Source organism: Hydra vulgaris, chromosome 12 (assembly GCF_038396675.1).
Source record: "Hydra vulgaris chromosome 12, alternate assembly HydraT2T_AEP".
Taxonomy (NCBI): domain Eukaryota; kingdom Metazoa; phylum Cnidaria; class Hydrozoa; order Anthoathecata; family Hydridae; genus Hydra; species Hydra vulgaris.
Window position 1 is genome coordinate 5,913,851 of NC_088931.1, and position 21,901 is coordinate 5,935,751.

Consider the following 21,901-nt stretch of genomic DNA (forward strand, 5'->3'; position numbering starts at 1 on the left):
TTTAAGTATTTTTAACTATTATTTTGTGCATTAAAATGATGACCATTTTAAGTTTTAACTCCTTTAAATTTGAGGGGGTTACGAATTTAATATTGCCATAATTCTTGAACACTGAAAGATTTTTACATACAATTTGAAATTTTTAAAATAAAATGATTTTAGTTGAGATCAGTAAAAAAAAAATTTATGAACTTGTTGCTCTCACCTTAAGAGCAGGAAGAAAAATTTAAAGAGCTTTTTTGTTTCCAGGCTCCAATCATTATTTATTTTTTACAAAACTTCCTTATTTTGACACAAGTATAAACATATAAATGTTTTGAGTTTACTCTATGTTCGAAAGTTAGTATCTAAAACACCAAAAAAGGCTGGATCTGCCATGAAGTCAAAATTTCTCCTGCAAAGTGATTATTTAAAAAAGTGTATAAATCCCAAAAAGAAATGCTTTTTATTTTGTTTTCAATGAAATACATCTCATGCACACCAAAAGTATTGTTATCTTTTGAAACATCTTGAGTACCTTTTAGGTCTACTTAAAACCTCTGAATTGAAGCAGTGCTAATAATAGTTTGGTTATCTTCATAGCATACAGCTTTTTCAGAAAAAGAAGAAATAAACAAAGAGTTATGAAAGAAAAGATTGCTGCACCATGCCAAACCCTCGTCGATATAATAACACTCCTATGGGGCAACAGGAGTGCTGCTAAATCGATCTATGTGCTAAAGCTACCAGCAGCAGGCTATTTTATTGTGAAGTCACAGTGCTTACCTAAGCACACATTAATAGTTTTGTGTACACACACACACACACACACACACACACACACACACACACACACACACACACACACACACACACACACACACACACACACACACACACACACACATATATATATATATATATATATATATATATATATATATATATATATATATATATATATATATAAACAAATATCTAAGTAATTGTTAGAGATTAGGTGGCTCAAAGTTAGAAATTATGGAACCCTAAGTAATTACCTATTTTATTGCACTATTCCTATAAATAATTTATCTAAAGAAGTAACCTTAAATTTAGTTTAAATATATATTGATAAATTTTGTCCGAGAATATAATTATTTAAGAAACATGTTTATTTCATATAAACAATAAAGTTTTCATTATTGTTAATTTATAGAAAGGAATATTTACTATTTTCAAAATGTATTTGCCAAAATATGAATAGAAAATTATAATAGTAAAATTAAAGTTTGAGAGGATTTGAAATAATTTTAAAGAATTTCTAAAACCTAAGCTTTGATTTGTTTGTAATATTTCGTTCAATGTTTGTAGTTAAAATGAATATTCATAAAAGGAAATTTTTTAAACATGCATTTATAATAAATAAAACTTAAAGAGAATTTATAAATAATTGTTGCTGTTACTGTTACTGTTGTTGTTGTGTGTGTATTTATTTATATATATTTAAATATTAGTAGTTTTTATCTTTATTTGTAATTTTTATTTTAAAGAGCATTGATTTTCATGAGAGAGGAAAAAATCACCAATCTAATGTCAAAAGAAAGCTTTGCGAGGTATTTTTTAGTGTGTTTTATATGATATTTATAATTGTTATTAAATTGTTATTAAATGATATATATAATTGTCACTAATGTGACATTTATACATATAAATATAATTATTTGCGAGTTTATAAAAATATTTGGTTTGAGTATGATTGTAAAGTTAATTATTCTATTATGGTTTTTAGATAAAAAAGAAGTCTGTTGACAAAAGAAAAAAAGATGAGACAAACAAAGCTTTGTTTGCAAGTATGGAAAAGGTAAAATGAAAATTTGTAAAAATTGTAAATAACTCTCACTTTGTTAGTTTTACTAAAAAAAAAGTTTTATTTTAAGTAATAATTTCTAACTGCTACAAATTATCTTAAAAATTTAAGTTTTAAAAACATGTTTAGAAATTAAGCTCATCTTTTGTAACCTATTTGAGTAGATTGATTATCTATACTGATTTAGATAGTTAAACATTCTCTGTAACTTATTTAACTTTAGTAAGTGACCAGGCCCCACTCCCGTCTAAAAATGAGATTTTTTACAAATCAATCCCCAGGTAAATTATAAGGTTTAGCAGGGGTTGATAGCAGGGACTAGAAAAAAATTTATAATTCTTTATAAATCATCCTCTTTGCAATGACATCGCAAATGGTGGATGCTTTTTTCAAACGGTTGAAAATAACTTTTTGAAAGGAAAAAAGTAAAAGGGAAAAGAAAACATTTTTAAATTAAATGAAAAATAAAATCAACAAAAAAGTAGAATAAATAAATGTTTTAAAAGAAGAAAAGAAAAAGAAATATCTGAAAGAAATTAAGTAAAAAAGCAATGAAAATAGAAGTGAAAAAAAAAACGTTAATGAATGAAATATATAAAAAGAATGGCAAAGAAAGAAAAAAAACTATTTAAACATCGGAACCTCGATTGGCAAATCAAGATTTTTATTACTTTTTCATATATTTCTTTAGTTTTCTTTCATATATTTCTTAGGATTATTTTATTATTTATTTATTTTTCTTCAGTTTTTTAGCGTATAATGTTTTACTTTATACTTTTTGTTAGTCATTTATTTATTTTTTTAGTTATTATTTATTTTTAGTTATATATAAATTTTTATACAGTTATATATAATTTGTTTTTATTTTCATTTTAGCCATTTATTACATATGTTTTATTCTACCGTGTATTATTATTATCTTTTTTATCCTTAGTTTTTTTTTTTTTTTTTTTGCCAAAGGTAATTTTTTTGTTTGTTTGTAATGTTTGTTGTAACTTTTGTTTTGTTTTGATTTTGTCAGTGTTTTTCTGTTTATATTGTATTTATTTAATTGGTTATAATATTTGCAAATATTTTGATTATTATATTAAAACAACTATGATTATATTAATATATTTACTAAATATTTATAATTATTTTATCAATAGTCGTTTTTATGTCATTGTTAGTTGTTAGACTTTGTCAGTTTATTACTGTTTGTAACTGTAACTTTGTATGTAAAAACGATTGATGTATGTAAAGTTATACCGATTTATTTAAATTATTATAATTACTTTATTATTATTGTTATTATTGTTATTACTATTATTAATATTATTGTTATTATTATTATTATTATTATTATTATTATTATTATTATTATTATTATTATTATTATTATTACTAAGATTAATTGTATATAAATAAACTATTTTTTGAAGGTATTTACTTGAGATTAGTATTTCAATACTATTTGTAAATAGCCGTGAAAATTTATTTTCAGAATATATATGATTGATTATATATTATAATTTTATACTTATATTTACTATTTATTAAATTCTGGCATATATTTATCCCAGTATTTAATAAACTTGTTGAAGAAGAAGCCAAGCAAGAATGAGTTTTGGTATTGTAATAGAGATTATAGGTTGTTTGAGCATTGACCATGATTAGAGAAACAGCATAAAAGAGGAAGGCTAAAGCCTGCTGCTGATGATGATGATGTTGATGATAATGATGATGATGATGATGATGATGATGATGATGATGATGATGATGATGATGATGATGATGATGATGATGATGATGATGATGATGATGATGATGATGATGATGATGATGATGATGATGATGATGATGATGATGATGATGGTGATGATGGTGATGATGATGATGATGATGATGATGATGATGATGATGATGATGATGATGAGGATGATGATGAGGATGATAATGATGATGACAATACGGATAATGATGATAATCATGATCATGATGATCATGATCATGATGATCATGATCATGATGATGGTAGTGATGGTTATCACTACCATCATCATGATCATGATAATCATGATCATGATTATGATCATTGCATTAAAATGGATTTAAACATTTAAGCAGAGCATTTAAACATTTAAACAGAACACATGCATATATTAAGTAACTCACGAGTGAGTAAACGCTGTGCCAGAGGTTCAGAAAGAACACAAACATGCATATATAAAGTAACTTATAGGTGAGCCAACACTGCACCAGAGGTTCATACAGAACACAAACATACAATTAAACATAAACAGACAGAACACAAACATTCAGATAGCAACTTACAAGTGAGTTGACACTGCACCTGTGGTTCAGACAGCACACAAATATATGTTGCATACTAAGTCAGTAGTATGTTGTTTAAAATATAAAGCAGAAAGTTGTAAATTTTGCATTTTCTTTAAAAAGAAATGTCTTACAAACTTGACTTTAAACAACATATAACAGGGTAGATGATTTTTTGAGATTTTTCTAGTATAGATGATTTTTTCATTATAGTTGTTTAAATAAATTTGCTATTAATGTTCCTTCACTTTTAAAGCACTGAACTTACAGTAATCCAGAGGATTACTGTATGTTTGTTTATTATATTTGTTTATTCAATCATCACAGTTACTGTAAGTTCACCATTTTAAAATGTTTATGCCCTAAAAAATAAAAGTTGTGTTTAAGTACAATTTATTTACTATTTGTATTATTTATAAGCTTTATTTTGGCAGCACTGGCAGCAATACAAAAAGATATCAATAGTGAAGGAGTTTCTTTTTTTATTTAGGCAGCACTGGCAGCAATACAAAAAGATATCAATAGTGAAGGAGTTTCTTTAGGAAAATCTGATATGAAGAAAATTGCTGAAGGTATTCAAACTTGATTCAAATTTTTGTTGATGTTTGATATTTTTGCTTTTACTATTTGAAATATTTTATTGAAAATTAACAACTTAAGGTTTTTAATACTTGATTGATTATGTTACTTGGTTGTTTTGGTCATCAGGGAAGGCTTTAATCTCTCTCTTCTCTTCTCTTCTAGCTCTGGTTGATAGTCTTTGTTTATAGCTCTGGTTGATAATATTTGTTTACACAAAAGGTAATAGAAAAAATCTAATACCTTTTGTCTCAAATCAAAAGTTCTTTTTAGTATACTATCTCTAGAAAACCATTTCACCTCAATATAGTAAAGTAGAATATTATATTCAGACATTTTCATTGAGAAATACCTAAAATTCTTCTACTGCTGGACTTAATGATGTTTATTGTTTCAACTGTTAAAGACTTTTTTCACATGCATAGCTTTTGCTGATAAATTTAGCTGATAAATAATACAATGCAGCTTAATTTGAAATAATTTAAATGTTTCTTTAAAACAATATGAATAAAGAAAATTAGTCCTAATTTGTTGGTAAAATAGTTGCTTTTTCAACTTTGAGCGGCCGTGGCGCAGTGGTTAGAGCGCTTGCTTTAAAAGCAAAAGATCCAAAGTTAGAAGCATGCTTAAATGCTCTTCCATTGTGCTCTGTGACATGACCGTTGGGTCTTCTTGTGGCACCTAAAAAAAAATAATGGCAAGATGTTTTTCATTTCATTTTCCAGTCTGAAAACAATATCAATATTTTTTACGGTCATTGAGCTGCCACCATCATGTTGTAATTATCTGTTATCAATTGTAATTGATCTGTTGAAAGTCAAATTAAATTTTTCTAAAGTTTTTTTAATGGCCAGCAGCATGTTTTCACCTGTTTGTAAAATATAGGTTGATTCATCAATAGCTATCCAATAATACTGAAATACTTTTATTCTTTCATCTAATGACAAACTCAAATCATTAGCAATGCCACTTGTTCTTTGTGTAATTGTTTATCTTGTGAGGGAAATATTATTTAAAATCTTCAACTTTTCAGGGGCCATATTTTCATCTCTTCGTTAAGCGTTAGTCAAAAATTTCTTTTTAACTACTTAATAAAAAAAAATTTAATATAAATTTTTAAACATCTTTTATTTTAGTATTCATTTTATTTAAACTAATTTAAATAAAATTTTTGTCATATCTTTACATAGAAATATTGTAATGAAATTTCAGACAAAAGCTCTGTTTAGCTTAACGGAGAAATGTGAATATGGCTGCATTTTTAAACTCTTCACTTTCAAACACAAGAACAGATTCTTTAATTTTCCCATTACTAAATGGTTTATAATATTTAGCTAAAAAAAAGACTTCATAGCTTGCAACAGCTTTTCCTGTTTTGATATTACCCCTTTTTAACAAATCTTGTTGTCCAACTTTTCTTATTTTTCAATTTTTTTCTTTTTCTTTCCATACCTTGTGGACAATCTAGTTGTACGTTTATTAATATAGGTGAATTATTTATAACAATAATAGTTTCAGAAACTTTCTCAAAGACTTTTGACTAAAGAGTTTTTGAGCTGTAAAATTGAAAAAAATAAATTTAGTTGTAACAAATAGAATGTTCCATATACTACACCTATATGTTATAATATGTTGATGCATAGAATTATATAGTTTGATGTGTGTACAAAAAATTCAGTGGAAAACCTTTTATTATTTAAGCAAACACCTTATCAGCTAACGATTCAAGTTTGACCTATCCATGGAAAGCTATGGTTGCCCCACATGGATTTACTTATTACTATAATTCTGCTACAGGAGGTATGTAACTATTGTGATAGTTAAAAAATTTTTACATATGCTTAGTGTATTACTTAGTTGTTACAAAATTAAAAAAGAATAAGTAAATGAGAAATTTTGATTATAAATGTTTTGTTGATTACTTTTCATAATAGTTGTTTAAAGCTATTGTGTGGATTCTATTGATTTTAGCTAATTTTTTATTTTTTATTTAAACTAATTTATTCCTAACAAGGCTGCAAGCAGCCACTATTAAGTTGGAAGTTACTAGAAATTGAATAATGTTAAAGAGCAAGAAAATGGTTGACAGAAGACTTGAAGAGTTAAATGTTGTAAGAGTTGGGAAAATATGAAGATGGAAGATAGTTCCAAACAATTGATGTGCAAGGAAAGAAATTAGATGAGTAAAAGTTTTTTTAAAAGACAGATACTGTAGTGGATAGCTAGGGATAGATACATAAAAAGATGCAATCTTGTTGAATGCCAAGTCAAGGAAGAATGAGTTTTAGTTGATGGAACTAGAGATAATAACTTGTTTGAGCAGTCGCTATGGTAGTATTTGTAAAAAAGAGAAAGAGATGCAACTTTATGGCGATTGGACAGTGGCTCAAGCTTGGTAGATATAACAACAGTATTCCATACAGAGATGAATAAGAGATTTGTAGAGGAATCGAGAGTAAGAAAATGGCAAGCATGTTAAAGAGATGCAACTTTAGCAGATGCAAGCTTTGCAATGGATTTTTGGCAGGGGGAGATGGCACAAATGCTATATGGTCATAACTTGTGAATTAACAGAAATTGACCTAAATGGTCAATTTCTGACCTGTGATAGTATCCTTGATAAACAGACTTGTGCAGCCGAAAGTTTTTTTTGCGGCTTGGCTCCGGCTCCTAATAAATCTCTGGCTCAGCTCCCAGCTCGGCTCTGGCTCCCATACTTTATGAACAAAAATCGCATATTTTGAAATTTTTTCATTTTATCACCAATTACAGCAATTCAATTTTAACCAACTTTCATGATTACAAGATTAATGTATTACTATCACTACTCTGCAACCGCATACTACATTTAAAAAGAAAAATGTCATGGGTAAATATCCTAAGTTTTATTTCTACCCAGTAGGCGCGGTACCTAAAAAAGACGTCTTTTGAACGTTCAAAAGAGTTCTAAAGATGTTAACAATGCTCCAAAGATGTTTAAAAGACTAAAAAAATCAAATATCAATATAAAAAATCAAATATCAATATAAAAATGTAGTATAAAGGAATATATGTAATACTAAAAGTTTGTTTTCATATATACTTGAATTTATTTTCATATATATTTGACTTTAATTTTTTTTTTTCGTAATAAAGCATATTAAAAAATGCTGTATGGATAGTATTTTGTTGAGTACAAAATCGTTCTAATATTCATTTTTATCACGTTTTGGCAAAACTGTAACTGTTAAAAAAAATATTCAAAAAAAAAAATAGAAATTCAATAATTTATTCAAAAAGTTAGCTAAACAATGAATGAATAAAATTTGTCTACAGCAAAAAAAATATACGTTCTATTTCTTTAAAAAAAAACAAGAGTCGAGAGCCGCTCGATCTGGCTCGGCTCCACAAGCCTGTTGATAAATATATTTACAACAGATGATTTTTTCAAAATACTTTTATCATATTTTTAGTGAACATAAAAAATATAAAATAGTTTATAGATCTGGAAAATTTTTTTTTTTTTTTTTGAATAATACAAACCCTACTCGCCCTGCATATGTTTTGAACAACTATAAAATGTATTTTTTATAGTTGTTTAGGTAATTTATAGTTAGTAATAAATACTCATTTATTACCTATTTTTACCAAATAGGTAACAAATGAGTAATAAATAAAAAGTATTAGAAAGAATGAAACACTTAAGAATTTTAAATTTTAAAAACTTCAGGATCAAAACTCTAAAATAAGTAAAACATTCAAAAAAATTTTTTTCAAGATTCAGCCAAATCCTCCCAGGTATTGAGTAGCTGTTTTCATCTGAATGTAAAATTTTCCACAAACTCTTTTTCTTCTAGACATGGTTTAAAAACGCGTTGTAAGCCTAGTGCTTTATCTCCCAAGCTTGAGCCACTCTTTCACTGTAAAGTTGCATCTCTTTCTCTTTTCTACAAATATTATAAATAAATATATCTATGATGGCCATGAAATTTAACTCTGATTCAATTAAATTTCAGCATAACAATAAACATTGAATTTGTTGACTTATTCTCATGCAAACATTAAATTATTATTTTAGTTTTTATAATTTCTTTCTAACAATACATTTTGTCTTTTAATATTTTTTTAATATTTCCTCAAGCTTTTCTTTTCTCCAATCCAAAATATTCAATTCTTCCTCAAATAGTGTCTCTTTTTTTACTTTAGCAGAATCTGCTCTGTTTTTTGACCTTTAAGTTTTATCCATTCATTTAAAAGTTCTCACTTTTAATTTCATTCATTCCTTTAAAAAGTTCCTAATTTTAAAAAGTTCTTAATTCTAATTTCATCCATTCCTTTAAATATTCTTAATTTTTATTTCATTCATATCTTTAAAAAGTTCTTAATTTTAATTTCATCCATTCCTTTAAAATGTTGTTAAATTTTAATTTCATTTATTCCTTTAAAAAGTTCCTAATTTTAATTTCATCCATTCCTTTAAAAGTTCTTAATTTTCCTGTAAAAAATATTATTTAACAGCATAAAAGTTTATAGATTAAAATGAATTAAAAATCATCAATAAAATCTACCTCAGTTTTTGTATTGTTAAGCACTTTAAATCCACTATCTAAAAACAGTTAATTTGGGCAGTATTCACTTTTTATTTATTTTCAAATTTTGATATACAAAGAAAAAGATATTATTGAATAATCTCTTAAGCAGTTGTAAGTTTATTTACCAAATCTTATATTTTAACCATTAATATTAGCATTATATTTTGCATTAATATCATTCACTATTTTGGCTTTTTAATTCTACAGCACTTTTTACACTGGTCTTGGTTTGTTGCTGTTTTTGTTGTTGGAACTCCTGCTGTTGTTGTTGGAATTGTTGTTGCTTAATTTATTTGCAGTTCATCATCAAAGTTAAGCTTAAATTGTTTCCTAGCTTGCTTTGTTGCTTTATTGCTGTCAACATCTTTCAATCTCTCAAATATTTCAAATTTATTGAGACACTTTTCATCGAATCAAATAATTGATCAATCAATTTATTAATCAACGCTCTATCTACAAATGTTTCTTTAAATGTTCTCTTTAACTTAAATTTTGTTTTTATATAACTTTTACAAATATATCTTTGTCAAAGTTATTCAACTTTACATCAGTTGAATCTTACCTCTTGCAATTTAAATTTGGCTGTTCCTTCTTCAGATTTCAGTGTTGATGGCTACTTTTCTTTGATTCGCAAAGATTCCAGTTAATCAAGTTAACCCAATGATAGACATCCAAATCATTCTGTCTTCCATTGCTAAAGTCATTTCTCAATTAAACGTTTCTACTGCTTGTGGCCCAGACTACATTTCTATCATAGTCTTAAAAACATGTTTTCCAGAACTCTTTTCATTTCTCAATAAACTATTTAATAAGTGCTTGACTGAATCTTGCTGTGCTGTTTGCTTGATATTGGCATCTATGGTTCCAATTCTTTAAAACTCTGGAGAACACTCTGACCCCTCAAACTTTTGTTTGATCTTCTCTTTATTATTAGCAAGGTCTTTGAGTCTTCAATTACCAAATTTCGAACATCCCATCTTAAGTCTAATATCTCACTCTCCGACAATCAGTATGTTTTTCAATCTTCTCACTCTATGGCTAGCTTGCTAACTGTTATGGCTAAAAAATTATATCGCTCATTATATAGAGGTAAGGGTTATTGCTCTTGACATAACTAAAGCTTTTGATAAAGTTTGGTATGCTGGTCTTCTCCATATGCTTGCTCATATGGTGTATCTAGGAAATATTTGAGATTTTCAAATCATTTTTCTCTAACCGCCTTATTAAAACCGTCCTGGAAAGCCAACGCTCTTCTTCATTTCCAGTAATTTCGAAGGTAACTCAAGAATCATCTTTGGTCCTATATTGTTTCTCATCTACGCTAATAATCTTCCTGCCAATCTTACATCTAAAGTGGCTTTATTTGTTGACGACTCAACTTAATGCTCTCTTTTTGATCACACAGAACAGACAATCTTGAATCTGAATTTCACTTCTGTAACAGACTTGGGCTTACAGTGGCTTGTGAATTTTAACTCCAAAAAAACTCAACTTTACTGCAAACAACTATCACAATACTGTTGACATTTTCATATTAATAAATGGCAACCCTCTCATTGAGTTCTCTTGTTTATGTCTTCTTGTATTATCATTCCTTATTGACCTCTCATGGAAACCATATATACAATCATTTGCAAAGTTAGCATCAGCTAAGGTTGCTAACAAAGCTTCACTTTATGGTGCCCACTATTATTATACTCCTGATTTCATTCTCTACCTCTAAAAATCTCCTATTGTTCCTGTATGGAATACTATTGTCATAGTTAAATTGGTTTTTTTAATGATGCTCTTTTTCTTCTAGACATGGTTTAAAAACGCATTGTAAGCATAGCGCTTTATCTCCCAAGCTTGAGCCACTCTTTCACTGTGAAGTTTTATCTCTTTCTCTTTTCTACAAATATTATAAATAAATATATCATAGTTGCTGTCAAAGGAGCTATCATCTCTAGTTTCATCAACTAAAACTCATTCTCGCACGACTCATCAAAGTTGCATTTTTTTACTGTATCTGTCCTGCATACTTTTAAAAATTTTATTTGTCTAGTTTTTTTCCCCCGCACTTTAATTCTTTGAAACTCTCTCCCATTCTCGTGTTTTCCTGACTGATTTAACATCATCTTTTCTAGCCTTCTGTTAACTGTATCTTTGCTTTTAAAATCTGTAGTGACAAATGAGCATGTAAGGAAACTAAAAAGGTATTATTTTTGATGCAATGAATTGATTTTGAATAAATAATAAAACTAATTATTAAACTAGCTACCTGTAATTTTAGCAGGATAATGAGCCACTACATGAGTTGCTTATCTTCCATTCATGCAGGAGATGTTGCATATATGGCATTGCCTTTACCACTTGAGCATCAACCTTTTTACAGATGTTTTTGATATAAAAGTAATTTACGGCCTAAATCAATTACACTAAAGCAGTTCCAACAGTATAATTGGCAGTTACAGCATTAATACAATTTCAACAGTATAATAATAGTATAATTTTTTTACAATAATACAATTCCAACAGTACTAATAATACAGTACAATAATAAAATAGTAGTAGCAGTAATAATAATAACAGTACAATAATACAATTCCAACAGTATAATAATAGTATAATTTTTGTTATTGCTGTCAACCAGTTTTAACGGTCATTTAGCACCTTCCCAGCAAACTATGTGTTGCTTGCCTTGACCACCAGAGAAGCCAATTTTATTAAAATTCCACAAATAACATGAAGTGTTTTGATTGCTTCATTGAATTCGCTTTGGAATATGTTGAAATAGTTTGCTACTATTTCTTGGGTGCTCTGATACTTAACTTATGATTTCACCAGTTAATAAAAATGTTTAAATCAAATCGTATGATGAAACATTGTAAATTCTACCAAAGCCCCAAATGGATAAATTGATGATGATCTACCAGAGTTGATTTTAAAATAGCAAATTTAATTTTGTAAAAGATTTGTGAGCAGCGTAAAAAGTTATGCAAAAAAAATTTTTTAATTTACTGAAGATTTTTTAATTTTCCAAGATTTTTATGCCCATTTTAAACAAAAAAAGAAGTTAAAAATTATTAACCTGACAAATTTATCAAATAAAAAACGCTTTATCAAAAAAGAATTTTTTGTGTGTTAAATTTTATATTATTTTATTTACAACAAGAAACAATTTTTATTTAATTTTATATTGAAAAATGTATGCAAAAAGTTTATTCAATATTTAAGACCAAAAGAATAAGTTTAACTTGTCTCTCTTTTTTCATAATTAAAATTATTAATATTTTTATTTTAAAAAATGTAAAAATAAAAATTATCCATTAAAAAAATTTTGTGAAAAATTTTAATTTTCGAGCACCCCCACTTCTAATTTATCTAGGATTTTTTTATATATAAAACATTGTAATATTTATGTTATGAACATATTGAAATTTAGTTTCCAAGCCCAATAGTTGAACGTGGAAAAAAAAATTCCTAAAATTTGATTAGAATATATTTTTTCTCTAGTTGCTTCAAAGTAGTTTTTATTTCATTTTGGTACAACCATTTTGTATTAGCTATGGCTTGCATTTGATGAGTGTTATAAAATAAAGTTTTTTTTTTCTGTATTTAAGAAAAATTACAAAAAAGTTCATTTAAAAAATTACTAGTCACGAAAAGTTGAAGTGTTTTCTAAGTCTAAATTTATTTAATCATTTTCAATATATTCATAACATCTAAATATTATAATGTATTAAATATAGAATATAATTACAGTTATATCATATATTATATATAACACATTAAAATGATGTTTTATTTTGTTATTTATACCTTTTTTTTTAGTCATATTTTAGAAGCAGATTTTGTTATTCTTTTTGTTTCAATCTTTTTATTTATAATATAAATAACAATTTTAACATGTGTAAAGTAGAGTTTTTACTTTTGTAAAGAGCAAACCAAATTAATGAAGAAATGATACAAAAAAATAATTGTTAATATTTTTGTTTAGAATCCAGTTGGGAGATGCCAGAAGTTTTTAAAGATCTTGAAAGAAAAAAGTATATTTGTTTAATTTTCAATCACAAATAGGAAGTCTCACAGTAATACTCTTTTTTTAAAAGTAATACTCTGAGGCTCAAAGTCCTACTCTAAAGGGCTTTAAAATCTTGATATCCTATAATTGTTTTGATGTCTGAAGTTATAGAAGTTAAAAAAAAAGAGTTTTGGAGCCTTGTAGAGCATCTTTTTTAGTTTACCTCTGACACAAGTAAGTTTGTTGAAAGTAAAAGCTTTTGGTAGTATCATATAATTAAACAACATTTGAATAGCTGAAAATTCCAGTTTCCTTGTTGATAGTGGCATGTTAAATATAATTGCAACTTCCCTGCCATATTTTTATATTTACTCTCAAGAAATTTGATTAAGGTATGGTCTAGTTGTTAAAAAAATACTGACAACTTAAATACACATATTCTGTCATTACTTACAAGTTTACTTAAGAGATTTGCCTGCATTATATATAAAGTATTTCAAAGGGTGACTATATATCTAATATTTCTATTCAAAGGGTGACTATATATCTAATATATTGATTAAAAAAAAATTGTATATATCCCTGTTATTCAAGTTGTAATATATCATTTACTACCACAGCCTGCTAAATGTATTAAAGATTGATTTGTAATCACAAAAATTTCTCTAAAATGATTTATGATCATCATTTTAGAGAAATTTTTGTGATTACAAATCACAATAATTTCTCACCAAATAAATTCTATGAAATGAGTTTCAATCCAAATAAAACAAATGCTGTCTCATTTGGATTTATGAAATAATCTGGTAAATTCAATAATTAAAATTCTCTAGAACAACACTAACTAAAGTAATTTCAGTAAAAATGCATCCTAGATTCAAAATTACTCTAGATTCAACATTCTATGGGCCAGCATCCAAAACAACACTGTTAAAACCTGCAACTACCATATTTGTGCTCTTTGCTAAATCTGTCTATATCTCATTAAAGGAACTGCAAACACGCTTGTAGCATAATTTTATTACATAATTTTATAACATAACTCTTTAACATAATAAGTAAACAATGGTCAGTGGATTCCATACCCCTAATTTTTATTCTATTATTTTAGTATATAGTCAAGGAGTAAATACAAAATTATAACTGGAACCAAACTATATAGACTAAGTTTTGGAGTATAACAATGTTTTTAATAATAATTGTAACTACTATAATAAAAATATATGTTTAATATGTTTGCTTGATCAAATAATGAAAAAAAAAATGGTTTTTGTAAATTTTTTTTTTTTTACTGTTAATGGAGTTTTTGAGTTATTATTTTCTTCAGAGAAATGTGTGTGAAGAATATTTTTTGTTTGTGTAATGAAAAACAACTAATTGTTGTAATTTATGTCAATTCATGTGTACAAATAGATCTGATGAAAAAACAGCTGATAAAAAATCATCTAAAACTCTTGTAAGTAAATCTTTATTTGCTATTTTTTAATAAATTGTTTTATATAATTTTCTAAAAAATCTTGATGGTAAGTGTGATTCTTTAACATTTATGTATATCTGTAAAAAAAAAAATTGTCTGCATCTTGAAACCTTCATTTGACTTATAATTTAATATTAAACAACCTTGTTCAAAGTTTTCCATAGAATCCTATAGAGTTTTTGAACAAAATAAAGTGTCACCTTGACTCGCAACAAATTATTGAGTCAAAAAAAAATTATCAATTTTTTGTTATTTCATTTTTCTTCCAAAATCTTATAGGACTGATAGAGCGTTTTGACTAAAGAAGAATTTCTTTTTTTTTTTTTTTTTTTTTTTATTGTTGTAGCTATGTATCATTTTTGAAAGATTACTATGCTAAGTTATGTTGCTACAAAATAAAGGGAAACAATTTTATAGTTTAAAAACACAGAGAAAATAGAAACAGTCATCTTGGCTTGTATGTGTGACAAGATGACTTGTTTGCCATATTTTATTGTTTAAGTCACCAGTAAATTATTTTTATCCATTTTTATAGATTTTTGCATTCATTAATTTACTACTAAGTTGAATTAAATTTCTCGCCAAAAGGTTCATTTCTTACCAAAGGTAAGAAAAAGAAAAGAACTTTATTGACTGGTTATTTTATGTTATCTGTTTTTTAAAATTTATATTGTCTGTTTATTATATGTTTATTAATTGTTCGTTTGTACAGTTAGTTGATCATCTAAAGTTGGTTCAATTCAATAATATTAAAAAATTACTTCATTGGAAACTTCGCTAATTACTAAAAAATTAGCGCATTTTTAAATTTTTAAGTTATTGGCCTGTTATCTAGTGCAACAGTTAATGCTTTAGATGTGTACAAAAAACCTTAGCTTGGAAGAAGAATGTTACTATAATAACAAAAAGTGTTGATTTAGAACTGTTCCCATACTGTTTTTGTAAAAGAAATTAACATACTTAATCTACTTTGAAACTGACTTACGAAGCAGTCTTTTATTTCAAACTTGGGCAGGTTGCAATTTAATTTACTAAAGTTTATCTGGAAAATTAACTCAATGTGACAAAGCACATGATTCTTTCTACAATTTTTCTATGGAGTTTGATGTGTTGAATGGCAATATACAGTGGGGGAAAAAGTCATGTGTCCAGTAAATTTTTAATAGAATTTCTCGCTAAATAAAACAGATAGCTAGATAGTTGATCAAAGTAACTTCACAATGGTTTCCGCTATGCATCACATATAGAAATATTTTAATTAAAAAATCATTCTAAGTACATATAAATAACAAATTCTGTTAAGTCTATATTTGTGGTCGGACACATGACTTTTCTCCGCCACTGTACAAAGCAGAAAGATCAGGGTGTAGGTATTTTTTGCAATAAAATCAATTGGTTGGTTGTACATAATGTTGGTCAATGTGACCTTTTATTGGATGAATATATGATTAAAGTAGGCATTGATAAAATCAATGGTTTTCTATAGTTAAGAGGATTATAAATGGATCAAAGCAAAATAGTAAAAGCAAAAAAGTTTTTCTATTCAAAAATGTTGACAAATCTTTTATGGCTCAGGTGTGAAGAAACTGATAATCTTCGTAATTTAGTTTCTAAAAGAAACTTTTAAGAGCTTTAAGAAGTATTTTAAAGTGTTGCTCCTTTAAATGCAAACTATAGAATAAAAAATGACATTACTGTTAAAACTATAAAATAAATGTTTGCAGTTAAAGCTTAAGATGCTACTATCAAAAAATCTTTAATGATAATAAAAAATAGTATTGAGTAAACCTAATTGGATTGATTTCTGATTAATCTTTGTTGAGAAAACACTGTAAATTAAAAAAATTTTTGTCAATTGATTTTCTACTTATATATATATATATATATATATATATATATATATATATATATATATATATATATATATATATATATATATATATATATATATATATATATATATATATATATATATATATATAATGTGGTAGTGGTGTAGTGGTAGAGCGCTCGCTTCATAAGCGAGAGGTTCCGAGTTCGACTCCCACCACATCCCTGGTAGTACCGCGCTCAACTTGTTCTCCGCCCAGCGGCCTTGTTCGTTAAGGTTCGTGTTTCGGAGTTATAGAGTTGGGAGAGGGTTATAACCACAATTACCCTCCTCATCTGTAGTGGCCTTCTTGGTCTTGGGGAGGTAAATTACAAAAAAATATATATATACATATATATGAATTATTATTGCTCTGTTCTTTTTATATGCTCTTTTCTTTTATATATATATATATGTATACATATATATATATATATATATATATATATATATATATATATATATATATATATATATATATATATATATATACATATATATATATATATGTGTATATATATATATATATATATATATACATATTTATGCGCACATATTTAAATAGCAAAATAAAAAAGTAAAAATTATTTATTATGAAACAATAAAAAGGAAAAAATTATAGATAAATAACTGATATAGCCGCACTCCCAAATATAATCTTTTTTTTTTTTTTTATGTGTTTACATTCGAATGCTATCAAGTTTTATAATTTTTTTTTTCCTAATTTTTCCGTTATTCTGTTTTTAAAAATAATTTATTTTTTACAATTTTTTCGTTTTTTGTTAATAAATTACATTCGCCACATTGAATTAGGTAGCCAACTTTTGCGTTATTAGAATCAAAAGTTATCTTTTTGCCAATCATGGAGTTGCATTTTATTTAAAATTTTATCTTTCTTAAATTTTAATAGTATTGAACACTTTTTTAAAATAAAGCAGTAAAACTTTTTTTTTTTAATGGATTATTGTTAAAAATACTATAACTTTCTTGATCGTTGCTAAATGTTTTTGAAAATCTGTGAGAAGTGCATAGTGCATCCATACAAAGCCTAAGAGCCAGAATTAATAATATTTGATAAAAAAAATTTTTGAAATAGGGGAGAGTGTGTATGAAAGAGCCAGGCTTTGAAGGAGCCAATACCATTATTTCTAACTTACTGGCATCCGATCCTAATTGTATTTAACTCTTTGTGTGGCAACACTGGATACCTGTAAGCCACAAAAAATGTACAGTTCTACTAAAATAAATAGCGTCGTAAGGGAGCACTAAAGATTTTGAAAATGAAAAGTAATTTTTTGGTGGTTTACTTATTTATTTTTAAGATTAAGCGTAATGTTTTATTTGATAAAAGAAACATGCAGCATTCTTATATATATATTTGCCCTTCATTTACACAAAAAATATTAGATTAAAGCTTTTGTCAAAATTGTTTAATTTAAGGTTATGTATTTAACCAAACAATTTTTTGAAAGAGCCGACTTTATGCTATAAATAAGCCGACTTTTTTATTTACCTTTTTTTTATACTAAATAATCGTTTTGCGCTTTAACGACTTCATAAATTTTTCGTAATGCTTCTATTGAAATTCTATTGAAATTAGTTGTTTTAATGACTTTTCCTGAAGTTGTAAAACGTAGCTCCGTTTGAATTAAAAATAATATTTAATGAAATTTTTAAAAGTCAAAGTTCTGATAAAGTCATTTTTTTTTTAAAGTTTAATTAATTTTTCAAAACTTTTTTTGTATTGTTTGATTCATTTTATCATTTTATTTTAGTATTTATTATATTATTATGTATTTTTATTATTATGTTATTTCATTATTCTCATTCTCATTTAATTTTTTGATTTTGAATAATTTCTGAAACTATTATTAAAGCTGTTTTATCATTGATTATCATAGAGTTATAAAACTTTAAGTGCAATCTGATTTTTAGAAGTCTATTCAACAGTTTAATATTTTTAAAAGACTTGATAGTGTTCAAAAAAAAGTTACGACTGATAGTCGTTCGAAAAAAGTTACGGCTTTTTCATGGCACAGAGGTGGCTCTTTCATTGACGCAATGTTATGAAAGAGCTGTTTTCTTTCTTTTTTTTAAAACAGGTGTATGATAGATTATTAGCATTGTTATCCGATTTTTTTTAGTTTTAAAATATTACCCAATAATGTAATTATTGAATTTAAAAAAAAAAAAAAAAGTTATTACAATTGAGTTTTTTTCACACCATTTTAAAACTGGCTCTTTCAAACACACTCTCCCCTACAGAGGAAAATTCCTTGAAGTTTTTTTTTAATTGTTTTTTTTTTATGTTTGAATAATAACAGATTTTTTAAAATTAACCATAGAATAAGAAAGATCCATATAGACAAACAAAACCAGCTTTAGTTGAGGAAGTGCATAATGTTCACCCGTTGTTAGGAGGATGGTCGACAATTTCAAAACAAGATGACGATGGATGTGGTGATAAGAAATTGGTTACAGAAAGGTATTGCTTAATTTATTAATTACTATACTCTTTTTGTACCAGTAAAATATAAACAGAATTTTTTTAGCTCTAATGAACAATCCAGCAGTGACGCTCATGGTAAAATCAAATTTGAAGTGGAGAAAGCGTTTAAAGAGAAAATGTTAAAGACTCGCATAGATGACATATCTGAAACACCAGTTGAGTTTAAAAAGAGAAAAACTACAAATAGAAGTGTTCGTAAACGAGACGAAGATGACACATAAAAGCGTTGATAAAAGATTTGTTTCAAAATCTTGTGCTACAAAATAGATTAAAATTTTACCGTTAAAAACATCAGAGGTCTTTTAAAAATCTATAAAATCTAATGATGGAATGTGTGAGTTAAAACACGATTATTTAAAAAAACATCGTCAAATAGTCGACCGTGACTAAATAGAGTCGAGTCGTAATCAAAACTCTGTCTTTTAAATCAAATTATAATCTGCACTGTGAAATGATTAGTTATGACTAAACTCTGTGGATAATTTAATTGATATTTAGATGCAAATTAAAGCAATAACGTATTTTTATTTTATTGTGTTGTACTTTTTCCTTGTAGAAGTTTTTAGGAAATCTATTTATACAAATCATATATTTTTACTATTCTTTATTGTTTAACTGAAATAAAAGTGTTACTATGAGGTTGTAGGAAAATGGCATGCGGTTTATGATACATCACTCGCTCCCTTTATCTTGTTTTCCTGATTCATATAATTTGCAATCTGTGCAGCCTTGTTAAAAGTGAAGATATTTAAAAAAAAAAACACTTCTTCCGTTAGATCGATGCGCTAAATTTAATTCGTTTTCTGTTAGCTTTCTGTTTTAACGCCATTTTCTTAGAAAGTTATATCTTTTTACAAAACATAGTATATGTAAGAAAAAGAATAAAATTTGCAACAGAATAGGTAGAAGAAAACATTAGGGTATACCTTTTTTTAAGTTTTTCAAACTTTTTAAGGATTTTTATTGAACTTTGTGAATTCAAAATAACTGTTGTGGAACGCTTTTTAATAACATGTCATAGAATCATTTTGTAAAATACAGCTCTAGGCAAATGCAAAGTTTTTGCGAACCATTATCTTATTCGTAATTGATGGTGCAAAAGCGTTTCTAGCCGTATACAAACACTTATCATTTTAATCGTCGTGGAACATTAATGTCTAATTTTAATGGCCGTGTAGAATATTCATGTAAAATAGTATATCGAGAAAATTTATTCTTTTTAATATAAAATTTGTTAAATGAATAAAAAAATAGAGATTAAATATCATTGGTTCCCAGCCAACATTAAGTATAACTACATGCTACCTTTGCATACTCTCAATGTTATACGTAGCATACAGATTTATAATTTCATAGCGCGTGGATTTTTTTTTTCATTATATTGAATATTAAGGAAAAGTGATTTCTATTGAATGCATTTTATCATCATAAGCATAACAAAAACTTAACTTTTAAGTTACTTAAAAATCTATTTCAAAATCATTTTATAAAATAAAAAACAATGAAAAGCATTTAAGCTCGCTCACTTTTAATCGATATCGAATGGCACGTAAAACTTTCCCCAACGCTGTCAAATTAAGCTCAAAATTATAATCTTTTCAAGCAATACACAAAAACCGAGAAGCTAAAAAATACCAACTCAAAAAACTTCTGGAATACCTTCAGATATATAAAGCCTGATACAAACTGAAAACTATCTAACTTGCTTTAACTCTGGACATATATTTGTTTCACAGTAAGGAAGGCGGAACTTCCTAGTTTAATGTATTTACGCGGTGCTCTGTGACATGACCGTTAGGTCTTCTTGGGCACCTAAATAACGAAATTAAAAAAATAAATAGAACAAGGAACCAATCACTAAAGAATTTGCCAATAGTTTTGATCAATTTCAGTACCTTGTAACAAATTTGATGTGGTAATAGTATCAGATGAAAATATCAAAACGGTTATCTCTCGCCTAAAATTAAACAAGAGCAAAGATGCGTTTGGAATCTCTGCAGAATATTTCAAACATGGACATTGCAAAGCCCTAACAGAGTGGCTAAGGAAATTCTTTAACTTTACTATTAATCATGGTCAGGCCCCAAAATCGATGTCTACATCACTTATTATACCTGTTGCTAAATTTTATAAAAAATCATTAACTGATCCGAATAACTACCGTGGTATTAGCATCATTCCAATCTTTACAAAATTAGTAGAACTTAATTCGGTTATACAAAAAACAGTTCAACCTTACATGCCAATTTGTTATTAGTGAAACAATAAAACATTACAGCAGCAACAACAACAACTCACCTGTCTATCTCTGTTCCCTAGATGCTGAAAAAGCATTTGATAGCTGTAGGTGGGAAATTCTATTTGAGAAACTATACGACAATAAAAAATAACGTTTTATGCTATTAAAACCATATCGTCATTGTACCATGAAAGTAGTGCTTCTGTCACTTATCTAGAATGCAAATAATATCCATTTTGTCTAACATAAGGAGTGAGACAAGGATCGATTCTGCCTCCTCACCTGTATATTAAATATACTTAAAGCCTACTTGAAACCATACAAAATGAAAGTATCGTAGGGACATCAATTTATGGAAACTACACAGGTGTTGTAGCATACGCTGATGACATCATACTTCTTAGCACTACCCTTTCTGGAGTTAAAAAGTTTATAGCAGCTTTTAATATATACACTAACGCAAATTTTATAAAGTTGAAGACCGAGACCGAGTTCTTGTTCATTGAAAAAAA

The 21,901-nt window shown here is 26.9% G+C and overlaps 1 protein-coding gene across 1 annotated transcript in view; it reads left to right on the forward strand.

Annotated features, from left to right (window-relative positions):
• The window catches only part of LOC105847647 (WW domain-binding protein 4), a 29,097-nt gene extending 9,358 nt beyond the window's left edge, over positions 1–19,739 (forward strand). The window contains exons 3-10 of the mRNA XM_065811336.1: positions 1,512–1,574; positions 1,751–1,822; positions 4,632–4,713; positions 6,422–6,520; positions 13,271–13,319; positions 14,708–14,750; positions 18,987–19,126; positions 19,194–19,739. Coding sequence (XP_065667408.1) covers positions 1,512–1,574; positions 1,751–1,822; positions 4,632–4,713; positions 6,422–6,520; positions 13,271–13,319; positions 14,708–14,750; positions 18,987–19,126; positions 19,194–19,371 — 726 coding nt within the window. The 3' untranslated portion in view covers positions 19,372–19,739. The remainder of the gene's footprint in view (positions 1–1,511; positions 1,575–1,750; positions 1,823–4,631; positions 4,714–6,421; positions 6,521–13,270; positions 13,320–14,707; positions 14,751–18,986; positions 19,127–19,193) is intronic.
• The last annotated feature ends 2,162 nt before the right edge of the window (positions 19,740–21,901 follow it).